This window comes from Colobus angolensis, unplaced genomic scaffold (genome assembly GCF_000951035.1).
Source record: "Colobus angolensis palliatus isolate OR3802 unplaced genomic scaffold, Cang.pa_1.0 Scaffold80, whole genome shotgun sequence".
Taxonomy (NCBI): Eukaryota; Metazoa; Chordata; class Mammalia; order Primates; family Cercopithecidae; genus Colobus; species Colobus angolensis.
In genome coordinates this window covers 1,642,064-1,667,858 of record NW_012121821.1, presented here as the reverse complement: position 1 = coordinate 1,667,858, position 25,795 = coordinate 1,642,064, and the positions used below count along the sequence as shown (strand labels likewise).

General features: G+C 36.5%; 1 protein-coding gene across 2 annotated transcripts in view; it reads right to left on the bottom strand.

Moving 5' to 3' along the window:
• The window catches only part of LEMD3 (LEM domain containing 3), a 78,944-nt gene that overhangs the window by 32,822 nt on the left and 20,327 nt on the right, over positions 1–25,795 (bottom strand). Inside the window, exon 2 of one of the 2 annotated variants that reach the window (XM_011929239.1) lies at positions 4,091–4,128. In XM_011929239.1, coding sequence (XP_011784629.1) covers positions 4,091–4,128 — 38 coding nt within the window. The remainder of the gene's footprint in view (positions 1–4,090; positions 4,129–25,795) is intronic. The other variant, XM_011929240.1, reaches the window with a different exon arrangement.

Sequence of the window (25,795 nt, the reverse complement as noted above, 5' to 3'; positions counted from 1 at the left end):
ACTACCAGACAGCCTTGGACAGGAACACAGAGAGTTTGACTTCATTCTGAAAATTTAGCAGGGGAGTAAAACAGACTTGTACATCAGGAATACTATCCGGGCCAGAATGTAGAATGTATAGACTGGCCTGGAAGCAGAAATAATTGTATAAAAAGAGTCCAGATAGAGAACTATTGCAATGGTACAGCCTAAGCACCTGCCAAGTAGTCTAAAGCAACAAGACCCCCGATTTAAGAGCAATTACGATCAAGAGGGACTCACATAAATGATGGAGGAGGGTAGGTTGGGGAAGGGGTAATAGCTTATTGCACTATCTAAAATAAGTCCATGATTCATCAGGGGGCTCTGTCTTTACTATTTTCTTTCTTCCTGAAGTTTCCAACAAAACAGATTTACTGGATGAATAGATTATGGAGCAAATTGAAGCAAGATATAAAAGGATGGAAAAATAACATTTATATGTCTAATAACATGCAACCTCATCCACTTATTTTGTGGTGTATGTTCAGGGACAGAAGAGAACACGTTTGCACACTATGGGTGGCATGCTTTTGTCACTGCAGCTTTAATCAGTTATACTAAGAAGAAAACTCAACAAAAGTGCCAAGATCCTACCACCAGAATAGCTGGTTTTATGTCAGATGGTTGACTGAGATAAGTTATTTATTCATTCAGTTTACTACTTGCCTTCCTATATATATATACACATACACATATACATATATATATATATATATATAGCCTCAACTTTATCTTATTCAGATTCTGAATCAAGCCAGTCCTTACCTTCACATAAGAACAAAAATTCAAACTGCAAAAATTAGATATCAAAAAGTAAGAGTAGGCCGGGTGCGGTGGCTCACGTCTGTAATCCCAGCACTTTGGGAGGCCGAAGCGGGTGGATCATGAGGTCGAGAGATCGAGACCATCCTGGCCAAGATGGTGAAACCCCGTCTCTACTAAAAATACAAAAAATTAGCTGAGCGTGGTGGCATGCACCTGTAGTCCCAGCTACTCAGGAGGCTGAGACAGAAGAATCACTTGAACCTGGGAGATGGAGGTTGCAGTGAGAGGAGATCAGGCCACTGTACTCCAGCCTGGCGACAGAGCGAGACTCCGTCTCAAAAAAAAAAAAAAAAAAAGTAAGAGCAGGGGCTGAAACTCAGGATTCTGAAACCTAAGCATTTGTGATACATTAAACCACAAAATCATTTTTAATAAATAACTTCAACATAACAGGGTGAGTAGGTGTTCCAATGATAGTGTAGCTTATGGATGTGACACATAAAACCAAGGTGAATCTAGTTAAATTTTGGGATTAAAGTAACAGAAAGTTTGTTTCTTTTTGTTTTATATGTCCTATCATACCCTTCCTCACTCCCCTTTCAAAAACAAAACAAAATTTAAACATTTGGCATCTGTCTTCTGATTATATCTTTAATAAACATAAGAGGGACCTGGGAATAAACTTTAGCTTTTGATTCACAGATATTACACAGGACTAGATAAGTACAAGCAGCAACACTTAACCGGATGGAACTGATCTCATACTGGATAACACACACACTGTTAAATTCTCATACAAATAACGTAAGAACTCAGAAAGCTCAACTATAGTTTTTTACAAGAATTATCGTTCCAATGAAAATTTATTTAAGGCCGGGTGCAGTGGCTGACACCTGAAATCCCAACAGTTTCAGAGGTTGAGCCAGGAAGACTGCTTGAGCTCAGGAATTTGAGACCAGCCTGGGCAATGTGGCAAAACCCCATCTCTACAAAAAAATGCAAAATTTAGCTGGGTGTGGTGGTGTGCACCTGTAGCCCCAGCTCCTCGGGAGACTGAGGTGGGAGCATAACTTGAGCCCAGGAGGTTGAGGCTGCAGTGAGTCGTGATCATGCCACTGCACTCCAGCCTGGGTGATAAAAATGAGACCTTGTCTCAAAAAATAAATAAATAAACAAGCAAACAGAGAGTTTAAATGACCATGTATATACTAGTAGGGCCTTAACTGCTATCAAAATGGTCAACTAAATTATAATCTAAATAGGTATTATATATATATATATACATATATATACACACACACACATACTATTTACTATCTATCTATGTATCTATCTATCTATCTATCTATCCATCTTTATAGTCTTGCTTTGTCACTCAGGCTGTAGTAGAGTGCAGTGGCATGATGATATATGTTGTTAAGTGAATAAATACATTTTGAGAAAGAAATAGAAAGGTTTTGGTTCAATTATCTTTAGTACAGGTACACTAAACTAGCAGTAAATCTGAAAAGTATACAAATCAACTTTTAAACTTACTTATTGGTTCACAGTTTGATTATACTCTTCTTCCATTTTGATTGCTTTTCAGATTGTCTCTTAATATTTCAGCTTAATGTCTAACTACTGGCTTCCCTAATCATTCTGCAAACTAGTTAAAGTTCCACAAGTAAATACATAAAATAAGCTTTCGAATAATCTTTCATTAAATAAAGGCAATTTTATAATTTGAATTAGCTACTTTATAACTGTCTGTTTTAGTAAGGGCCAGATTATTGTTTTTCATTTTAGAGGGAGAAAAATCTATAGGGTGACTCTATCCAATTTTCTCATATATTGTCACCATTAAATATTTCCCTCTTCAACCCTCAGCCAATTTTCTCTTCAAGGATATTTTTAACTGTTTGCATTATGTCTTTGATTAAATAATAATGAATTTTAACACTTGTGATATGGTTTGGCTCTGTGTCCCCACCCAAATCTTACCTTGAATTATAATAATCCCCACGTGTTTTGGGAGGTAGTGGTGGGAGGTAACTGAATCATGCATGGGGTGGGTTTTTTTCCCATGCTATTCTCGTGATGAACAGTGAATAAGTCTCATGAGATCCGATGGTTTTATAAAGGGGAGTTGCCCTACATATAATACTCTGTTGCCTGCCACCAGGTAAGATATGACTTTCACCTTCTGCCATGATTGTGAGGCCTCCCCAGCTGAACTGTGAGTCAATTAAACCTCTTTCCTTTATAAATTACCCAGTCTCGGTATATCTTTATTAGCAGCGTGAGAACAGACTAATAAAACTTGGCAAGGGGTCCTGTACAGAATGAGCATTTAATAAAAGTAAACAGCCACTATCTTCATTATAATTATTACTATTATTTAGAAGTTCAGAACTTCAGTTTCCTCCTTGGGGAAAATTAAACAGAAAAAATAGTCTTCTATTTCCAATGTTCAGTAAGTATACTGTATCAAATTTAAATTATGACACTATAGCACTGTTATACTTAATAATGCAACTGAAAAAGCCAACTTTGTTTTAAACAATTATCACCACAATAGAATATTACTAATTATTTCAGAGCTCCACTTTAACAACAGAAAATAATATTCTATGGATGTGATTACACATTATTACACATCCTTCAGTACAACAAATAATGTTTTCTATGCAAGTCTATATAACAGTTCCTATAATTAAAAATTAACAACTAATTACAAGCTTAAACATCTTAATCTCTGAAGTCCCTGTAATGATGGGTAAGTGAAAAATATTTTTACATAAATAAGATTTAGGTTAAAATTAGTATTATAGCACTCTTTAAAAAATTAAACAAATAGCCTGAAGGATATGCTGTCTTTCTAAGTCCTTTTGATGGTCGAATAGGCATGCCAATATGCAGAAGATCCAAAGAGATAAAATGAGGGCAAAACAGACAAAAACTGCTAAGGTATCCAGCAACTACAAGCAATAGGCATACTTTTAAGTGTAAGACAAGATCCACTGATGATATGCTACTCCCATTGTACTTGGCAGTTGTCTTTTACAGTAAAGTGATAAACAGTTCAACTCTTAAGAGAAAATCTGTGTCAGATTTAACTATACTACAGTTAAGGAACACTCAGAATAAGAAAGCCTATTGTTTTAGACTAAAATAACCCTAAAATTACTATTTTTTAGTTGATAAAACCTATTGTTTTAGATTAAAATAACTTTAAAATTACTTTTTTTAGTTGGTAGTATTCTAATGCTTTTATCATATAAAACATGACATGAAATTATCAGCATTATGATCGTTTACTTACTTGTATTTTTCCAAATGTTTCACCAAAGGGGTTTTCTACTATCAAGGAAAGAAAAAAAGAGAAGTATTAGCATCACTTAAGAATTAAAATCCCCCAAACAAACTCTCTGAAATGCCAGCATGTACTTTGCTAAAACTGGATACAAATATGCAAACCAAATGTAAACAAACTGGTGATAATAAAGGTTGGGGAAGTAATTTTTCAGACTTATACTTATCATTCTCACTCTGAATTAGTGGTTTTCCTCATAATCATTGAGATCAGGTGCTCTGGTGTCACAGAAGCTGAGTTCAAGTCCCAGCTCCACCTCTACCACTTATTAGTAATGTCTCCTTGAACTAACATCTAATTAGCTACTTTAAATTGTAGTTTCTTCTTTAAAGGAGTATGGATAACAATGATACCTACCTTATACAGTTGTTGTCAGGATTAAATGAGATAAACAAGATAAAATGTTTGACACAGTGTCAAGCACTTAATATGCACTCAATACACACTATTCATTATTATTACTGTTAATGACTATATCATTTGTTTCCACCTTAACTTGATTTCACTTCAAAATATAGAGTAAGAAGCAGTTAACTACTGAAAGAAATCTATAAGATGCTTTAAAACTGAATAATTCATTTAGAATTCTGACTTCTAATGATTTTTTAAATCCACCTTCCTAATCCTTGCTAACATCTGAAAAAGTGGCAAGAAAAAAAAATACAGATCGAAGTAACTAAGCATTAACTCTCAGTATTAAACAATTCCAAATGTCCAACAAAATATTACATAGTAAGGAAAGGATTTACCACTTTCCATCCAACCCCTATGCCCCTCCTTCACCTCTAAATTAAGATACAAAAATGTTTATGGGTGAATATGTAGCACCTCTCAGGGTTTTTATTCAGAGTCTTCTCCTTATCATTTTGTTTATTTTAATATCACATACAAAAATATTCAAAGCTTTCAGATACCTGTAAACTTTTATATTTTATATAGACTATATATCTGTATAATCCAGGTTACGACTAAAACTAACTAAGACTAACTGATCTCACAAAGTAGTTCACACTGACCAGGTTTCCTTTCTGAGATGCTTTTCTATTTTTATTTGAGAAAACAGGAAGTCCCATAGGAACCAGGAACTGCCTGATTCTAAGAAAGTTCATGTGAGACCAGCTTAACAAGGTACAATAAAAGAGCAAGGAAAAAAAAATGCATCCTGTTATCATCATAAGGGATCTTGCTAATGGATTTTTAAACGATGTTTCTCTATACATCAAAGGGTTTTAATGTTGGGAAAGAAAAAGTTTTGAAAGACATTACAGAAAATCAAAAGTACTCAAAAGGGGAATACGGAGAAGAAATAATATAGCTTCAAGATTAAATAAAATGTTAATGATCAGAACACATGGACTAAAAAGATACCCTTTTTAATAATACGAATTTTTCAATGTAAACATTGAACAGCTATTATTTAGCTCAATATACTACCAAAAAAATGCCTTGTCATTTGGCCAAATGACAATAAATTAGCCAAACAAAACGAAGTTTAAGAAGTATTTGCTCTTTATAAGAACAATTCTTAAAAATATAAGTGTGCAGTTCCAAAAACCAAGTTTTAATGTCTATGAAGAAAAGCCATGCTAGTATTGCTTTTTTGATTATACGCAAAATTACTTTTTGTTAAGACTATCAAATGGAAAATCAGCTCTGTGAGTAGCTCCATAAAAGCATAACTGTAAATTATGAATGTTCACCAGACTGCTCTACTGTGGGCTTCTCAAGACAGGGAGTGTGTTATACACATGTGCATGCCCAGAACCAAGCATAGTACTAGACACACAGTTAGTGCTTGAAAAATGCTGGTAGTGCTATCTAGGCATTCTTCTTTATTTCACTTTACGCTTTAACACTGAAGCAAGGCCGGGCGCGGTGGCTCAAGCCTGTAATCCCAGCACTTTGGGAGGCCGAGACGGGCGGATCACGAGGTCAGGAGATCGAGACCATCCTGGCTAACACGGTGAAACCCCGTCTCTACTAAAAATACAAAAAAAACTAGCCGGGCGAGCTGGCGGGCGCCTGTAGTCCCAGCTACTCGGGAGGCTGAGGCAGGAGAATGGCGTAAACCCAGGAGGCAGAGCTTGCAGTGAGCTGAGATCCGGCCACTGCACTCCAGTCCGGGCGACAGAGCGAGACTCCGCCTCAAAAAAAAAAAAAAAAAAAAACACTGAAGCAAAAGTGTTAAATTCTGCAGGAAGCTGGAGGAGGGTATGTTCTGAGCTACTAAGAAGGGAGAAGGATAGGGTAACACAGAAAGCTGAAGAGGAGGAAAACAATTTTGCTGAAAATATTGCTCTGCCCCTAGTATCCTTCTAGATTTCTGCCTCTTGCCTTGTAGTCTAAAATACCTGGAGTATAACATACCTAAAAAAGCCAAGAGTATACTTCCCGCCCAACAAAACTTCTGTTAAATTTTTTTTCCCAAAATGCTCATGATAATCGCCACCTATTAAATGAACAGAGACCTATTAACAACAGCAGAAGTAAAACATGTCCTTGGAGTTAAGTTTTTACAGGAAAACACCACCCCAAAACAGCAACTCTAACAAATTAAAAGCCCTCAAAGTTTTCAAAGCATCTTTACACATTTTTTTCTTTCCCCAAATCATTTCAGTATTTCTAAAAACACACCAATATCTTCTATCACATTCAAATTACCTAGTCTTTAATCGAAACATCACATACTGTTACCCCTAGTGAAAATATATAATACCCTATCCCAATTAGGTAACTGAAGAGAAGAAACCTTGTTTCAAAAGCATCCCACAGCAAAAATTTGCCACTTCATTTATTATTCAGTCAACTAGGGAGAGAAAACTAGGGAGGGACCTGAGAGTGAATTACAGCTCTTATCTCTTATCCTAGAGCAATGATAATGAGGAGATGGTACTTCAAATTTTACTCTTTCATTCCCTAAAGGCAAAGCCATTAAGCCATTTTTGATCTGTTGTCCTCCTTTAACCCTACACTCCCAACAGCCTCTCACTATTGCTTTTTTGGACCTTTCTTCTTCAATACTTTAGTTCAGATTATTTCAAGCGTCAAATATACCAAACTTTTCTTTGTAAATGTCCTTAATATTTTGACTTCTTTTCCCTTTAAACTATTCTAATAACCGTAAAAATCAAATTCCTTCAATGTTTCATTAGAACCCTCAAAATTTTCCAATGGTTTCTAATCACACTTTGTTGCAAGGAACAAATTCTTATCTTGTGATAATTGCTTATAAGATACACAATGCTCCTCCTCCAAATCCCTCCCTCCACACCCCAACAATTCCAAAAATGTTACTAGTTTTACTGGTCTTTTCTCAAATGTAAACAGGTTTCCATTCTCTTACATAGAAATAAAATTTATCATCTGTTATGAATTCTCAGATAAAAAGGAAAAACTTCTAAACACATCTATACTTTTATAAACTTCAAAGTATATGCTTTCCTAGCTTAAGAGTCCCAAGCATTTGGAGAATAAATGATATGCTACTTATGACTCAGGAAAACAGGCAATAGTACATCCAGGATGCTTTCCTATGCTTTCTTCGGGTCAACACAGCCAGCTTCAGTCTGCTATGACAATTTTTTGTTCTGTATACATGGAACCACTGTCAATTACAGCACACAAAAATATTCTCTCAGAAGAGTGGGCATTTGATCTTTCTGGTCTTCTTTAAGCCTGAACGTTTTCTCCATTCTGCCTTTAAGGTTCAGTTTGCAGCTATGCTACAACCATGAAGGATGCCTAATCACTGCAGTTTATTGTGACTTCCCTCTCAGAATCCCCCTTCTCAGAATCTCAGTAATTTACTACCTTTCATCATGATTTCAATATTTGGTGTTCAACTCCTTACACCCAGCCCCAACAAGACTGCAGTATCGCCACGTATCTCAATGCCTTTGCAGATACTGGGTACTATGCACATGCTAAACAAACAGAAACTTGAGGGCATACTACAGTCTCCGAGATGAGTAGTTTCATCAATGCCAGAAAAGTACTAGTCTTGATCACTACAACCCTCTTCTTTGAATAAAAAGGAAATTATGTTTATTGAGCTCCTAATATGCACCAGGAATAATGCTGCTGCCATGTACTCAAGAGGTACCTCATTTCATCCTCATAACACTACCATTCAGAGTAGATATTAGCCCCATTTTCGCAGACAGAAATATTGAGACACATTGAGGTTAAGTTGCTTCCTTGAGGTAAACAGTTTAATAAGTTGGGATTCAAAAATATGAGACTCAAACCTATTTATGTCTGACTCCAAAGCCTACATAACTCTCATCATAGAAATAACTATAGAAAATAAAACATCAGTTTTATATAAAGAAAGCATGCTCTAAAACTTTAAAATTTTGAATCATTAATTTGGTTATTTATATAATGCATCAAAAATGACAAAAATGGGGATATGGGGGGAAAACACTACTGTTGAAAAATACATTTTCTCTTAGATGAGGAAAAATTCTCTTCAAAACAGATTCTCCAATTGTAGTCTAGGGAGGTATTTTCCATGATATATAAAAATATAAAGTATTCCGTGACTTCCATGGACAGAATTATTCACTCCCCTTCTCTCTGAGGCCATGGCACTCTGTTCATATGACTACTACAGAGTGTACCACATGGCATCAGTTTAAAAAAATTATAATTTCTGATTTAGTATCATACTACATCTAAATGATATTTTCATTTGGCTTCATCTTGCAACATAAAATATTCACAAACATATAAAGTGCCTACTATGTCCAGGTATTATGCTAGTTACAACAGATTTAAAAATAAATATATATAAGCCCTGTCCTCAGACATTCAGTCCTAGAGGGCAGCAATTCTACAGACAGGAGTTTTAAAGGCAGTCTCTAAAACTCCATGACCTTAAGGCTAGCGTGACCTTAAGGACAGTTTCAATAAAGTCATCTAGGCAGTTATATTCAGATGCCTGAATGTGCAGTTATCTCTCTGTATTACATCTTTATGTAAACAGACATTCAAATTCTCAAATCCCATCTTCTAGCATGAATGGTGTCAGCACCGCATAATTTTATATGAAGAAAGCAAAGGGGTTTGGGTGAGGGGGAACGTTTCCAACAGCTGCAAAACATTGCACCTGTGTGGCAAACAGTTCTGCATTTCACTATTATCCAGACCAATCTAAAAATGGACAGGATGAACAAGGCAGGACATGTTTTTGCAACACAGCATTTTGCCCATTTGTTTTCTGAAAGTTCTCTAATTGTTTCATGGCTTTATTAAATAGATGGTCATTCTAGATGACAGGAACAGTTCACTTGATGTATACTTAACATATGAATATTGAGTTTACATAATCAAAATAGGAAAAGTTTTATGGACAAAATTATCTATTACTGTCTTCCATAAAACTTGCCTAAGGTAAACTCTTGTACCACCACCCTTGTATTCATTAATAACCTTTCAATTGTAATCCCACCTATTGATCTGAATTTCGATATACAAACCTAGATGGGGATAATCAGATATAGAGAAGGGAAAGGGCAAGAACACAAAAGCTTCTCCATTTCTGCCTTCTGCTCTCCTACAGAACTCCCAATTTTCACCTGTCCTTGTTTGAGAGGCAAAAATCCCACGCTGTTTTCAAATAAACTATGCTTAAAAATAACAAAGTACACTGATTTTGTAAAAAAAAAAAAAAAAAGAACTTTAAACATTGCTATCAAAGTACTAAGAATATAAAGAAAACTTAAAACAATGTGTCTAAGGAAGTAAAAGGTCAAAACTCAGAGTCAAATTTTCCATTATCCTTATTACTTAGCTGGTTCTTCGTCTTTATATATGATTAAAAAAAAAAAATTATGGTCTCTTTCAACCTTGTAATCATCTGAAAGTCTCACACTTGCTCAACATAAAAATGAAGATTTTTGGAGGGGGGGGAACTGATATCAGACTGATATGGTTAGGGTCTGTGTCCCCATCTAAATCTAATCTCAAATTGTAATCCCCATGTATTGAGGGAGGGACCTGGTGGGAGGTGATTGGATCATGGAGGCAGTTTTCCCCATGCTGTTCTTGTGATAGTGAGTTCTCATGAGATCAGATGGTTTTATAAGCGGCTCTTCCCCATCTGCATTGTCTCTCTCCTGCCACCTCCTGAAAAAGATACTTGCTTCTGCTTCTCCTTCTGCCATTATTGCAAATTTCCTGAGGCCTTCCCAGCCTTGCAGAACTGTGAGTCAATTAAACCTCTTTTTTTTATAAATTACCCAGTCTTGGGTATTTCTTTATAGCAGTGTGAGAATGGACTAATACAGAGACTATAACTGAAATTACTTACATTTACTCAAGCACTAATTCCACGTTATAATTGTACCCTCAGTTTGAGATCTCTGTAACAAAAGCTGTAAGAAAGACTTCTAACCACAGGCTTTTCAACAAGTCTTTATGAAGTATATTCTGGCAAGGTGTGGAGAAAAAGGAATGCTTTTACACTATTGGTGGGAGTGTAAATTAGTTCAACCATTGTGGAAGACAGTGTGATGATTCCTCAAAGATCTAGAGGTGGAAATATCATTTGACCCACTAATCAATTACTGAATATACCCAAAGGAATAGAAATCATTCTATTATAAAGATACATGCACACATATGTTCACTGCAGCACTATTTGCAAGAGCAAAGACATGGAATCAACCTAAATGCCCATCAATGAGGGACTGGATAAAGAAAATGTGGTACATATACACCATGCAATACTATCAGCCATAAAAAGGAACAAGATCATGTCCTTTGCAAGGACATGTATAGAGCTGGAGGCCATTATTCTCAGCAAACTAACACGAGAACAGAAAACCAAACACTCCATTTTCTCACTTATAAGTTGGAGCTGAAAGATGAGAACACACAGGCACATGCAAGGGAAAGACCCATACTGGGACTTATCAGAGGGTTGGGTGGGGTGAGGAGAGCATTAGGAAGAATAGCTAATGGATACTGGCCTTAATACCTGGGTTGACAGAATGATCGGCGCAGCAAATCACCATGGCACACATTTATGTAACAAACCTGTGCATCCTGCACACGTACCCCTGAAATTAAAAAAAATAAAAATGAAGAAAAATACTGGCAGTTTCTAGCTACGGATGACATTAAGTCTTACTCTGAACATCAATAGTTCAAATGCACTAATTAAAACATGAGTGTGGATAACAAAACAAGACCCAAGTATAAGTTGTCTGTAAGAAATCCACCTCAAATGTAAAGACACATGTAGATTAAAAGTAAAAATATGGAGAAGTTATACCATGCCCTCCAATAAAATAAGGTAAGAGTAGCTGTATTAATTTCAGATACTGCAAACTTCAGGGCAAGGAAAGTTATCAGTGACAAAGAAGAGCATTACATAATGACAAAGGGGTCAATTCTCTAAGAAGATATAACAATACCTAATGTTTATGTACCTAACAAAAAAGTACCAAAATATGTGAGGCAAAAACTGATAGAAATGAAAGGAAAAACAGAAGAATCCACTAACACAGAGACTTCAACACTACTATACCAGAAATGGTCAGATCCAGCAGGCAGAAAGTCAGTAAGCATAGGTGAACTCAACAAATCATTAATCACCTGGATATAATGAACAAAAGACTACTTCATCAAACAACAGAATACACAGTCTTCTCAAGCTTACATGGAATGTTCACCGAGACAGACCACATTCTGGGCCATAAAACATGCCATAACAAATTTAAAAGAGAAGTCATACAATGACTGCTCTCACACTGCAACTAAATTAAACAAGAAATCAATGGAAAGATAGCTGCAAAAATCCTAAAATACTTGGGGATTAAACAACACATTTCTAAATAACATATGGGTTTACAAAGAAATCTTGAGACACTTTAAAATATTTTGAACTAAATGAAAACAAAATGTACCAAAATTTGTGAGACATAGCAAAAGCAGTGCTTAGAGGGAAATTTATTAAATTTATGTTTAGTGTCCCACTATTGGAACGCTAAGCATGTGGGAGTTATTAATACCCTACTGCACAAGATCATTGCCAAGGCCTGATTGCTAAAATTCAAAAAATTGCAACCTAAGGCATAAATGACTTAATGAATGCATAAATTAGGAAAGAAAGACCTAATATCATTTATAAGCTTCCACTTTGGAAAATCAGGAAGAGAGTAAATTAAATTCAAAATAAACATAAGAAAGAGTAAGAATTAGAGCAGAAATCAATGAAATTAAAAAACATGAAATCTACAGAGAAAAATCAATGAAACCAGAAGCCGGTTCCTTGAAAATGTTAATGAAATTAACAAGCATTTAGGCAGGCTAGCTAACAAAAAGAGAGAGGAAACCAATTACTAGTATCAGAAATAAAAGAGGACATTACTATGGATCCCACAAATATCAAAAGGATAACAAAAGAATATTGTGAACAACTCTATGCCCACAAATTTGACAACCTTGATGAAACACACCAATTCCTCGAAAAACACAATCTGTCAAAATTCACAGAAGACACAATCTGAATAGGACTATACCTATTAAAGAAACAGAATCAGTAAGGAATAACCTTCCAAAATAGAAAGCACCAGGCCAGATGGAGAATTCTTCCAAAGATTTAAGGAAAAACTTATACCACTTCTCTACAATATCTTTCAGAAGACAGAAGCAGATATGAGTTCAGCATTACCCTAATACCAAAACTAGACAAAGACATTACAAGAAAATTTCAGAACAATATCTCTCATGAACACAGATGCAAAAGTCTTCAACAAATAACAAATTCCACAGTATAACAAGAACAATATATTACAACCAAGTGGGACTTATTGCAGCTGTGCAATCTGAAAATAAATTAATGTAGTCCATATCAAAGGCTAAAGAAAAAAAAAATCACATGATCTTATCAACAAATGCAGAAAAAGCATCTGACAAAAGGTCAATACCCAGGCCAGGCATAGTGGCTCACGCCTGTAATCCCAGCACTTTGGGAGGCTGAGGCAGCTGGATCATCTGAGGTCAGGAGTTCGAGACCAGCCTGGCCAACATGGTGAAATCCCATCTCTACTAAAAATACAAAATTAGCCAGGTGTGGTGGCACATGCTTGTAATCCCAACTACTCGGGTGGCTAAAGCAGGAGAATTCCTTGAACCCGGAAGTTGCAGTGAGCCGAGATTGCACCATTGCACACCAGCCTGGGCAACAAGAGCAAAACACCATCTCAAAAAAAAAAAAAAAAAAAAGTTCAATACCCACGCATCAAAAAAAAAAAAGACAAAAAACTCTCAGTAAAATAAACTAGGAATACAAGGGAATTTCCTCAGCTTGATAAAGAATATTAATACAAAACAAAAACAGAAACACCTACAGTTTACATCATGCTTAATGGTGAGAAACTCAAAGCATTCCCATTAAGATGAGCAATGAAGCAAGGATGTTTTGTCTTCTCTCACCACTGCACTGCAACATCATATTAGAAGTCCTAGCTAATGCAATCAGAAGAGAAAGAAAAAGTACAGAGGTTGAAAGAAGAAATAAAACTTTGTTCACAGATAATATGACAATATATGTAGAAAATCTGAAAGAACTGATCAAAAAACCTCCTGCAACTAACAAGCAACCATAGCAAGGTTGCAAGATGCAAGGTTAATAGACAAATTCAACTACTTTGCTATACAGCTGCAAGGAACAAGTGGAATTTAAAATTTAAAACACAATAATGTTTACATTAGCATCCTCCCAAAATGAAATAGGTAAATCTAACAAAACATGTACAAGATCTACATAAGCAAAACTATAAGACTCTGATCAAAGACATCAAAAAGAACTAATTAAACTGAAAGATAGTTCATGTCCATGGATAAGAAAGCTCAGTATTTTATAGATGTCAGTTCTTCTCAACTTGATCTGTAAACTCAATGCAATACCAATCAAAATCCCAGCAGATTATTTTGGGGATACTGTTAAACTGATTCTAAGGTTTATATGGTAAGGCAACAGACCCAGAATAACCAACAAAATATTGAAGAACAAAGGTGGGAGACTGACAGTGTCTGACTTCAAGACTTACTCTAAAGCTACAATAATCTAGACAGTGTGGTATTGGTAAAAGAACAGACAAAAAGATCAGTGAAACAGAATAGAGAGCCCAGAAATAGACCCACATAAATACAGTCAACCGATCTTCGATAAAGGAACAAAGGCAATAAAATGGAGCAAAGATAGTTTTTTCAACAAATAATTCTGGAACACCTGGATACTCACATGCAAAAAAATTAATCTAGACACAGATCTTATACCCTTCCCAAAAATTAAGTCAAAATGGATCGCACACCTACATATCAAACACAAAACTATAAAACTCCTAGAAGATAAAAGAGAATCTAGATAACCTAGGGTTTGGCAACGACTTTTTAGATACAACACCAAATACATAATCCATGAAAGAAATGATAAGCTGACATTCACATTAAAAAATTTCTGCTCTATAAAAGACACTGTTAAGAGAATAAAAAGAGAAGCCATAGACTGTCAGGAAATATTTGCAAGACATATCTGATAAAGTACTGCTATCCAAAAATATGAAAAAAATTCAAGAAAACAAATCCTATTAAAAAATGGGCCAAAGAACTTAACAGACATCTCAACAAAGAAGGTATACAGAAAAGATGATCCACATCATATGTCATCAGAGAAATACAAATTAAAATAATGAGATACCAGGCCAAGGCGGGCAAATCACGAGGTCAGGAGATCGAGACCATCCTGGCTAACACGGTGAAACCCCATCTCTACTAAAAAATTCAAGAAAAAATTAGCCAGGCGTGGTGGCAGGTGCCTGTAGTCCCAGCTACTTGGGAGGCAGAGGTAGGAGAATGGCATGAACCCGGGAGGCGGAGCTTGCAGTGAGCCGAATTTGTGCCACTGCACTCCAGCCTGGGTGACAGAGCGAGATTCCATCTCAAATACATAAAAAAAAAAAAAAAGAGATATCACTACATACCTATCAGAATGGCCAAAAACAAGAACAATGACATCATAAATGCAGTGAGGATGTAGAACGATTACTGGTGGAGGGTCTTGACTATGAGTCATCCTGATACTTGGTGTTTTGAACAAAGAATTGGACAAAACACACAAAGCAACAAAAGAATGAAGCAACAAAAGCACAGATTTATTGAAACAAAAGTACACTCTACAGAATGGGAGCAGGCTCGAGCAAGTGGCTCAAGGGCGCTGGTTATAGAATTTTCTGGGGTGTAAATACCCACTAGAGGTTTCCCACTAGTCACTTGGTTACACCCTATGTAAATGAAGTAGTGGCTCATGACCAGTCTGATTGACGGTGGAAGGTGACCAATCAGAGGCTTAAGTCACAAAGTTACACCCTTATGCAAATGAAGACTAGGCCAGTGATCAGTCTTATTGGTTCCTAGAGGGGACCAATCGAAGGTACTTTCCATTTCTCATCTGCAATACAGAAGGTGGCAGAGGGGTTAGGGGTGCAGGGGTTTCAAAGGGTGTAGCCTCTGTTCCTTTGTTACTTGGGTGTGGAAAGTTGAGGTTTTCCTTTTGATTCAGTTCCAGGAAGTCAGTGTGAATCAGTCTTACGTTCCCTGCCTCCAGACGCTACTCTCCTGCCTCAGAACTCTCATTCATTACTGGTAGGAATGCAAAATGGTATAGCCACTTTGGAAGACAGTTTGTTGGTTTCTTACAAAACTAAATGTAATCTTCCCACATGATCCATTAATCATGCTCTTTGGTATTTACCCAAAGGAGGTGACTTTATGTCCACAAAAAAAACCTGCACATGGATGTTTACAGCAGCCTTATTCATAATTCAATCTAAACTCTTTATAAATTGAAAACTGAAAAAGAAAAGTTCCCTCTCTTTTGCAAATACCTAGAAGATTCATAGTTCCCTCTGTTTTGCAAATACCTAGAAGATTCATTGTAATGTAACAGTTTTTTTGGTTTTAGAATGATGTTTCATATAGCCTTATTTTTAGAAATTCATGGTTTACATTAGAAATAAGTTTTTTTTTTTTTTTTTTTGAGACGGAGTCTCGCTCTGTCGCCCAGGCTGGAGTGCAGTGGCTGGATCTCAGCTCACTGCAAGCTCCGCCTCCCGGGTTCACGCCATTCTCCTGCCTCAGCCTCCGGAGTAGCTGGGACTACAGGCGCCCGCCACCTCGCCCGGCTAGATTTTTGTATTTTTTAGTAGAGACGGGGTCTCACCATGGTAGCCAGGATGGTCTCGATCTCCTGACCTCGTGATCCGCCCGTCTCGGCCTCCCAAAGTGCTGGGATTACAGGCTTGAGCCACCGCGCCCGGCCAGAAATAAGATTTTATTTTTACTAAAACAATGTCAGAAACATAGCATATTGAAAAATAGCTAAAATGTAAGATCTTGTGTCTAGAAATTTTTAAAATGTGGCTGCAAATATTCATAAATTATTTTCTAAAATGCTTAACCTATTGAATTGGAGGTGATGCATCCATTAATGATTTCGTAAGTCTGGTTCCATTTATTTAAATAAAATATTACTAAATTAGAAAGTTAGATCATTAGCAAATCCAGAAAATACCAAAATAGACATTTAAGACTTTAATGACAGTCTACTCCTTCCAAAAATGAATTCTGATATCTTTATAGAGCATCCACAACTCAAAAAATATTGTTTGATAGAATTATTCTTCCTGAATCTGACTAGTAACTAAAATTGAAGTCCTCATTCAAAGAAAGTTTCATCTAAGAGAAGACTCTTAGATGTTAAGTAAATATCAACAATTTACTCTAAGATAAACTACAAAGTTGATAATGAATTCCCTGCTTCACCCCTCCCACAAAGACAAAACTAAGTCCCGGCGGCTGAAAACTCCAGAGGGAAACAGTTAAGGTGCTGCCTATATCTAATTTGTCAGCTAAAGACACCCTTGTAGTTTACCACAATGTTGGGAAGAAAGGTAGTGGTGATAGCCCTCTGTATCCATGTGTTCTGCATTCAAGGACTCAACCAACTTGAGATCAAAGATACGTGGGGGGAAAAAAACAAAACAATAAATGCTAACAATATAACTACAAAATAATACAAAATTTAAAAACAACACAGTATAACAACCATTTACATAGCATTTACATCATATTAGGTTTTATAAATAATCTAAAGATGATTTAAAGTAACAGGAAGATGTGCATGGGTTATATACAAATTCTACACAGTTTTATATGAGGGACTTGAGCATCTGTGGATTTTAGTATCTGTGGGGGTTCTGGAACCAATCCCCCATGGATACCGAGGGATTAATATACAAGGGGATCAGATTCAAATAAAGACAAAGCAATATGTCTACTTAAATTATGGGAGCTTAATCTTACTATATTGCTCAGCTGATCTACCTCTTAGGAGTTTCAACATATCTCTTCCTGAAAACTACTTTTGTACATATGACACTTAAATAATTATGCTACTGCCTACTGCATGGTGACAAGTGAACAGAAAAACAAAAGCAAGTCAACTTGTAAAGGTTAGATACAAATCTATAAATAATACAAAGCATCTGTGCAATAGCTAACTTGGCACCCAAAGTAATTTATGCTAATGAATACTATAATTTATTAAACATGGTCACAGCTCACTGTAGGAAGAAATTTTAAATATTAACTGTTACACACTGGAGACTATAACAGTTCCTCTAAATTTACATTAAAAGATACAAGTAAAACTTTATTATAACAAAGTCAATTCTGAAGGAATTGTGCTAAACAAGAGTTTGGAGATCCAAAAGGGATTTGTGATGCACTGGAGATGTGCAATGCAATAAAGTAATACGAATTTCATGTACAATTAAATACAACAGGTCTTTCACTTTGTAACATTCAAAATTACAATGCAGGTACTTAACATCTTCAATGTTTATCTCCAGTTTTAGTTTTGAGTGGCACAAAAACAATATGCAAATAAGAAAACTGGAGACAGCAAATGCACAGGGGAATAAAATGAGTAAGACTTAAATAATAATAGTTTCCCCTCCATTCACTGAATGGGAATAAACAGCAGAGGTATGATAAAAAAGGAAAAGGGCATTATACATACAGACAACATACAAAGGTGGAAGTATGACCAGAACAAACATACAAACTAAATTTGAAGAAGTTCCCATCATTGACTTTATAAGAAGTGTGCTTAAAAATGATATATATGTTTGGATTTCACCTCTGGAAGAAAAGAGACACAGATGAAAAGTCATTTAGGAAACAGAGACACTTAAGTATGTCATCAAGTCAAAAACAAAACTGCTTGATAAAATAACAATTTAAGCAGTTATAATATGTGGTAAAGTAGGCTAAAGACTTTTTTGTTGAGTATAATATATGGAACCTTAAGAGTAAAAACCATGCTTCCCCATGAATACAATGGACAGAGTGTTCAGCATATACTGTAGTTATATCAGATTCTCACTTAACATCTACTCTAACTTCTACAACTTCTACTTGTAATGGAGTGAGAGAATATACACGAATATGTGTGAGTGAATGCTAAAAAAATGATACCTACAATTTCCCACAACCATTCTACTTGGCTATTACAGGCAATAAACACGTGCTTCAGCCACATCTTGAGATGGGAAATATGACTACTAATAAAACAAATCAGAAAGAAGCCATTAGCCTGAGCTCTATAAAATGGAGCTCCTACGTTAAGCAAACCAAAACCCAATTCAGTGTAAACAGGATAATGAAACGTAACCTCAACCAATCAGAAACCATCAACTAACCTCTAACTAGAATCTTGCCACTCTAACCAAATAAATTTTCTTCATCTTACTTCTGTGTTCAGGCTATAAAAGTTCACTACCCACATGCTTCAGAGCAGAACTCTCTCAACCTCTTCTGGTTCCGAGTGCTGCCCAATTCATAATTCATTCTTTGCTGAAATAAACTCTATTAAATTTCTTTTGTCTAAAGGTTTTCTTTTAATAGTTCTAGTGTTAGAAATGAGGGTCTGAAGGAGATCCCACCAATGATAACCCACAGGAGCAATGAGTAACAGGCATAAGTGCCCCCACTGAGCCCCTTGAGTTCATGGCTTTTTGCTGCACATTTGGAGGTCACTATGGTAGGTCCCTCTCAGGATACAAGCTTGACTACCTGTTTTGAGTTCTCTTGACTATGAGCATTTCCGATCCAGACTGGGCCTGTAAGTCATGACAGAGACTATATTGGTCTAGCAGGAGGCCCAATATAGTCTTATATAAGGTAAGTTAGGTAAGTTTGAGAAGGCAGTGAATCATGGGTTCATCTGCAGGCAAGAAGTCTAGAACTCTGCCATCTGGAACGTCAGCAAATTTTATGCTTAAGAACTAAGGGCTCAGAACCTGTGATTTTTTAGAGAAATGAGTGAACCTTACCAAAAGTAACTCAAGAGTTCCAGTGGCCACAGTGATAAAACTTCATTTGCAAGGCACATTAGAAAAAAAGGATCCAAAATACCTCAGAAACAACAGAGTTCTGTTTGGGGATTTTTTGGTGTGCAGAGGCTTCTAAAAGACTCAAAAATTGCCTCTCTCATAAAAGACTCCCTACAAAAGGCAAATGAAAAGCTTAAGCAGTTCATTTTTTTTTTAATTACATGTTGACTGACTTAACTCTGATTGCACCTCCCCACCCCATCCTCTGCCTATTGTTTATCTACTAAGCTTTTAGCTCAGTTATTTTCCCAACCCAAAGATGAAAAGAAAGCTAGACAAATGTTTTATAGTTAGGCCTACACATCAACCAGGTCTGTATCTTTAACCACCTTTATGCCTTGGTCAAAATCTTGAGCTCAGATCAAGCAAAGGTTTCTCTGTCCCAAAGGAAAACCCCCAGAAATTTGCTGAGGAATTCAGAATTCTCATTGGAGCACAAGATCCAGGACTTCTTGATCCTTCTAGCCAAATTAATCTCCAAAATATGCCTTACTGGCATAAGGACTATTTTTAACCAGCTATTTTTAGACCGTTTTGTAAGGGAAATTTACATCTATAAAAGAAATCTCCCATTTGTCTCTCTCTCTACACCAGAGAGAGAAGTAGGACTGAATCACTAGAAATTCTTAGAATGGAGAAGACAATGACTTAAACCTATATAACTAGCTTTACCTAAGCATTTAAGAAGCTTTTCCTGGCCATCTTGTTGTAACTGGGGCTTTACCTACAACCTTCTTTCCTTGTTTCAGTAAACGACAGTACTGAAGCCTGAAGCCTTAGCTCTGTGCCTTTGAGATATAAATGCTCTACCTAGTCTAACCTAAGAGCCATCCCTTTAGACATGAAAATTTAGGGAAGATGACTCATCAGAAGAGGAAAACGGGGGTACAACTATTTGGAAATTGGCAAATAAAAATCTTCAGTCTTTTTCATAAACATCAGTAAGAAGTGTAGCCATCTGGCCAGAGACACAATTTGAAACTAGCTATTTTTTTAATAAACAAGTGAGTTCTGTATTTAGATGTTGCACATGACTAAAATTTTAAAATGAGAGCTATATGATCTGTTTACTTCTGCCTATATATTTACGTACATGTATTATTTGTGTGATATTTTTCTAGCTCCAGATGGTATTGCCAAAGACAATTTATAAAAGAGCTCTATTTAATCGGCTTAAAGAAAAATAAGTGCTTATGTAAATTAAGTATAGCTGGTCCACCATATCCACAGGTTCTGCATCTGCAGATTCAACCAGCCATGGGTCAAAAATACAGTTTGCAGGTTGCAGAACCCAAGAATGAAACCACCTTTGCAAAAATTGTAATGGTAAGAAAATTATGACATTGAAAGGGATCTGATCTTACCAACTCCCATCTTGCCTTTAACCTCCAAACTGTCCTTAGTCATTCCTGAGGCTTGGGCCAAGCTAATTTTGGGAGAAATTTAGATTACAATTCAATAATTTAGATTATAATAATTTATTAATTATTTTATAATTATAATTAAGATTATAGTTTAAATAATAACCATTCTCCAAAACTAAACTGCCTATGTAAAACTAATGAAAGACCACCAAATTAGGAGGATGAGAGAAGCCCGAATTCTAAGGCATAGACATCAATTACCAGCCATTATCCTGGAGATCACAAGATTTACAATTTCCCCAATTACTTCTACGTCAGTATTGTAGAGCCTAAGACTGCCCTTTTGAGATATCCTTTAAAGTTTTTATGTTTCTGACCACCAACAGCCCCATCCAGACCCATGACTCTTGATTCAACAGGTCCTGTGGCCCCTACCTAGAAGCAGATTCAGCACACAGGGACCATTTCCACACCACTATGACTGCATCCATAACCAATTAACAGCACTCATTCCCTTGTCCACCAAACTATCCTTGAAAAACCCTAGCCTCCAAATTTTTAGGGAGGTGGATTTGAAAAGTAATAAAACTCCAGTCTCCCATTCAGCTGGCTCTCCATGAATTAAACCCTTTCTCTATTGCAATTCCCCTGTCTTGATAAATCAGCTCTATCTGGGCAACAGGCAAAATGAACCCAACGTTGTTGGTTTAATAAAAAGAGCTGTGCCTTCTCAGTTACCAGCTTTAAGCATAATACGAGCATAACATTTTATTTTACCTGCTTTTACTAGTCAAATAAGTTTGTTATCTTTACTAGATGTTTAAGATTATAGAACTATGGGTTCAACCTAAGAACAAATGTGCAAGTGAAAGTGCAATGTCCAGTTTCCAAGTGCCTTGTTACAGTAGGTAGCTAGTCAGGTATGAGGAAGGCAGGGGAGGCCCCCTCCCCCAAAACACACACACACACACACACACACACACGCACGCACGCATGCCAGTTATGTTAGGCGACCATCAGGTGATGGCCAAGCAGTTGTTAATTGTCTCTCTAAAACAATAATTGGTTGCAGCCAGCACCAGGGATAGGCAGCCTCCCAATAAACAGAAACACCTGAAACTGGTGATCAGTAGCTTTCCAATAAGATCTCAGGACTTGGGCGAGCAGGCTCCAGCATATGCATTAAGAAGCAATATGGAGGATTTTAACTGATATATGACCTTCCAGGGACATGTGAGTGCTAAGGGAAAAACACCTCAAATGAGCATGCATACAACTCCAATAAACACATTGCATATGCTGGCCCCTTCCAAGTGCTAGCAGGCCACTGCACATAAAAACAGCCCACCCCAAGGGAAGAATCATGGGAAAAGGGATGCAAGACCCCGGAAGCATGCCACCATATAAAACCCCAAGTCAAAAGCTCAAACCGCACACTTAATCTCTCAAGTCACCCACTTGGCCCTCTTCCAAGTGTACTTTACTTCCTTTCATTCCTGCTTTAAAGCTTTAACTCCTGTTCTAAAACTTGCCTCCATCTCTCCTTTTGCCTTATGCCTCTCAGTTGAATTCTTTCTTCTGAGGAGGCAAGAACGGAGGTTGCTGCAGATCCACGTGAATTCGCCGACAGTAACATACTTTGGTGCCATGTCGCTGATACGTTCTGCTGCTAACAGCAACATGTATTACACAGCACAGCAGTAAAACAAACAAACAACAAAAAAAAACAGGTATTTAACTTTTTTAAGATTCTTGCTTTCATGATGACTGCCTAACATGTACATGCTGTAAAAATAGCTAACAAGGAAATAACTTGATAATGGCTAGGTTTGTTTTATGTTATAATACATCTACTTAAAACCAGTTTCCAAAATCTCTGGTAACTTACACCATTGGAGTTTTGCTAAGTTAAAAATAATAAGGGAAACAACTCTGTATGGAGGACAGACAGACATGTTTTTGGTTAAAAAAAAAAGCTATTAAGGTATAAAAGATGTGTTTCTGTTAAGGGAAAAAGTAATTTCCATCCTAAAGAAGAATGCCTGGTTGTTCACAATGGGAAGGAAGAAGGGTATAGGGCAAAACTGAATGCATACAAGAAAACTGTAGACATGTAGAAAAGCAATCGTGAAAAAGGAATTTTATGTGTGGTCAAGGTGGCTAGAAGGTGAATGAATTTTATATTTAAAAGTTATTTTAAAAATGATAAACCTTAATATCAAAAGTACAGTGGTAACAAAGTTTTCTTAAAGTATTGGTCTGTTCTTGCTTTATTAGGTCTTTGCTTAAGAAAACTGAATTCTCCATATCAAAAGAGCTAAGGTGCTTTTTTTTTTTTAGCAACTATGTAACTTCCTGTATTTGCCCCTTAATTACCACTCTGATTAAATCAGTAGGTATTATTTCAAGTGATCTGTGATCTATTTTAATCAAGTATTTTAAACCTCTGATATTTTTGACAAACTTTCCCAAAATTCTATTCCATTATTCTGTCGTTTTTTTTTTTTTTTTTGAGACGGAGTATGGCTCTGTCGCCCAGGCGGGAATGCAATGGTGCGATTTCGGTTCACTACAACCTCCACCTCCCAGGTTTGAGCGATTTTCCTGCCTCAGCCTCCTGAGTAACTGGGACCACAGGCGTGCAACACCATGTCCAGCTAATTTTTGTAATTTTAGTAGAGACAGGGTTTCACCATATTGGTCAGGCTGCTTCCTGCCTCAGCAAACATCTGCCTGCCTCAGCCTCCCGAAGTGCTGGGATTACACGTGTGAGCCACCACTCCCGGCCTCCATTAGGTCTTTTTTTATCTCGAACTAACTTTGGTAGCTTCCAGGGGATTCCTAGAATATCTCAAAAGAATCTGTTCTCTCTCCTCATAAAAAGAGAGATGTTAAACTAATGAGCCTTAGTTTAAAGGTCAATTATGTTAAATTTACATGGTAAGCACTGTCAAACAAGTAACGATGTTTAACTTTCCTTCAGTTGTATTTGCCTGGGTATGTTATTGAGTGTTCTAGAAACGGTGTAAAATTCCTACAAATCTGATATGTCCTGTTAGGATGTTACCAGGTCATAATTTTGATTTTTATGTTAAAATACTGATGTCACAAAAAATAAAATTTCCTTGTCAATTGCATAATAAATTCTTATCATAGCCATTTTAACTCCCGTCATCCACAGAGTTAATTTTTACTCTGACGCTTTCCTGAAAGCTTTTGTAAGCAACTATAATCCTAAAGTGTTTCATCTTCAAGGAGATTCATGGAAAAGACTCTGAATAAGTACAAGTTTCTTATAACTTTAAGATTATATCGTTGGTCTGGCTAAGAGTTTCCACAACACTGATGAAGAAACTGGTTCATAAAATTGTTAACCTGACATCAAGCAGAATAGGAATTACATGAGACTGAACGACTGATGAAGAAAAATTATAGGTTTTTTTATGGCCTTTTTGTTTAAAACACTGCTGATTCTGCAACGTTGTGCTTTGCATATTTAAGGAAACTTTTCTCTTAAGCTATCTCTACAACTTTCAATAATTTGGTAAAGTATACCTTTGTGAATGAAGATGAAACACCTTTTCTCAACTATCTGATCCCTCCAGAATTCAGAAACTATAAGCAACTATTTCTATTTTTATGGCAATACAGTGTAAACGAAAAAGTAACTGAGAAAAGTCTCAATCAATTTTGAAAATTTATTTTGCCAAGGTTAAGGATTGCCCATGACACACACTCGGGAGGTCCTATTAACATGTGCCCACGGTGGTTGGGGTACAGCTTGCTTTTATACATTTTAGAGAGACATAATACATCAATTGAAACATAAGATTTATACTGGCTGGATCTGGAAGACAGGGAAAACTCAAAGCAGGGCTTCCAGGTCATAGGTAGATTTAAACATATTCTGATTGGCAATTGGTTGAAAGAGTTATGATATATAGAAAGGAAGGGGTTGCAGAGACCCAGGTTTTTATCATGCAGATGAAGCCTCCAAGTAGCAGGCTTTAGAGAAAATAGACTGTATATGTTTCTTATCAGACCTAGAGTCTGTGTTGACATTAATACTGGAGAGGTATAAATGAGGCACATCCAACCCCAACTTAAATGAGGCATGTTCAACCCCCACTTCCCATCATGGCCTGAAGCAGTCTTTCAGGTTAAATGTTAGGATTCCCTGGCCAAGGAGGAAGTCCATTCAGATGGTTGCAGGGTGCCTTCAAATTTTATTTTTGGTTGGCAGTAAATTATTTGCAAAAGTTCAATAAAAATCTGTTCTCTTTGTAACAAGTTATAACTGGAAACACTGGTTATAATACCAAGGCTTTTAACTGGAAAGTCCTATTTGAAAATGTGCATAGAGCTGGATATGGCCAGTTTTAAAGAACTAAGGTTTACTTCATGAAGCAATGAAAGCCCCCTGGAAAAAAACTGGTATAGTATGAGGCTTTAAGGGTTTCCTGGCCTTAAGGGTTGCATAACGCAGGCCCAGTAACTTTAAAAATATTTTGAGGACCTTGAGAAGAGAGGAATTCATCCAAATCTATAGGTAGTACAGGCAAAGTCTACTGGTAAGTCTTTGGCATGGCTTCACAGCCTAGAGAGGCTTTTAAAAGTCTAATCTGAGATGCCTTTAAAATTTCCAGCAAAGCAGATTTAGACAGCCTATATGGTCCATCACTACTCTTGCTGCACGTATGTGAATAACCAAGCCAAGTTTAATGAGACTAGACCTATTATGCAAACAAATTAGTCTTATTGTGATTATCTTTGATATAAATGGGAGCAGCTGTAGAGAGAAAAATTAGGTTTCAGTAGAAAAC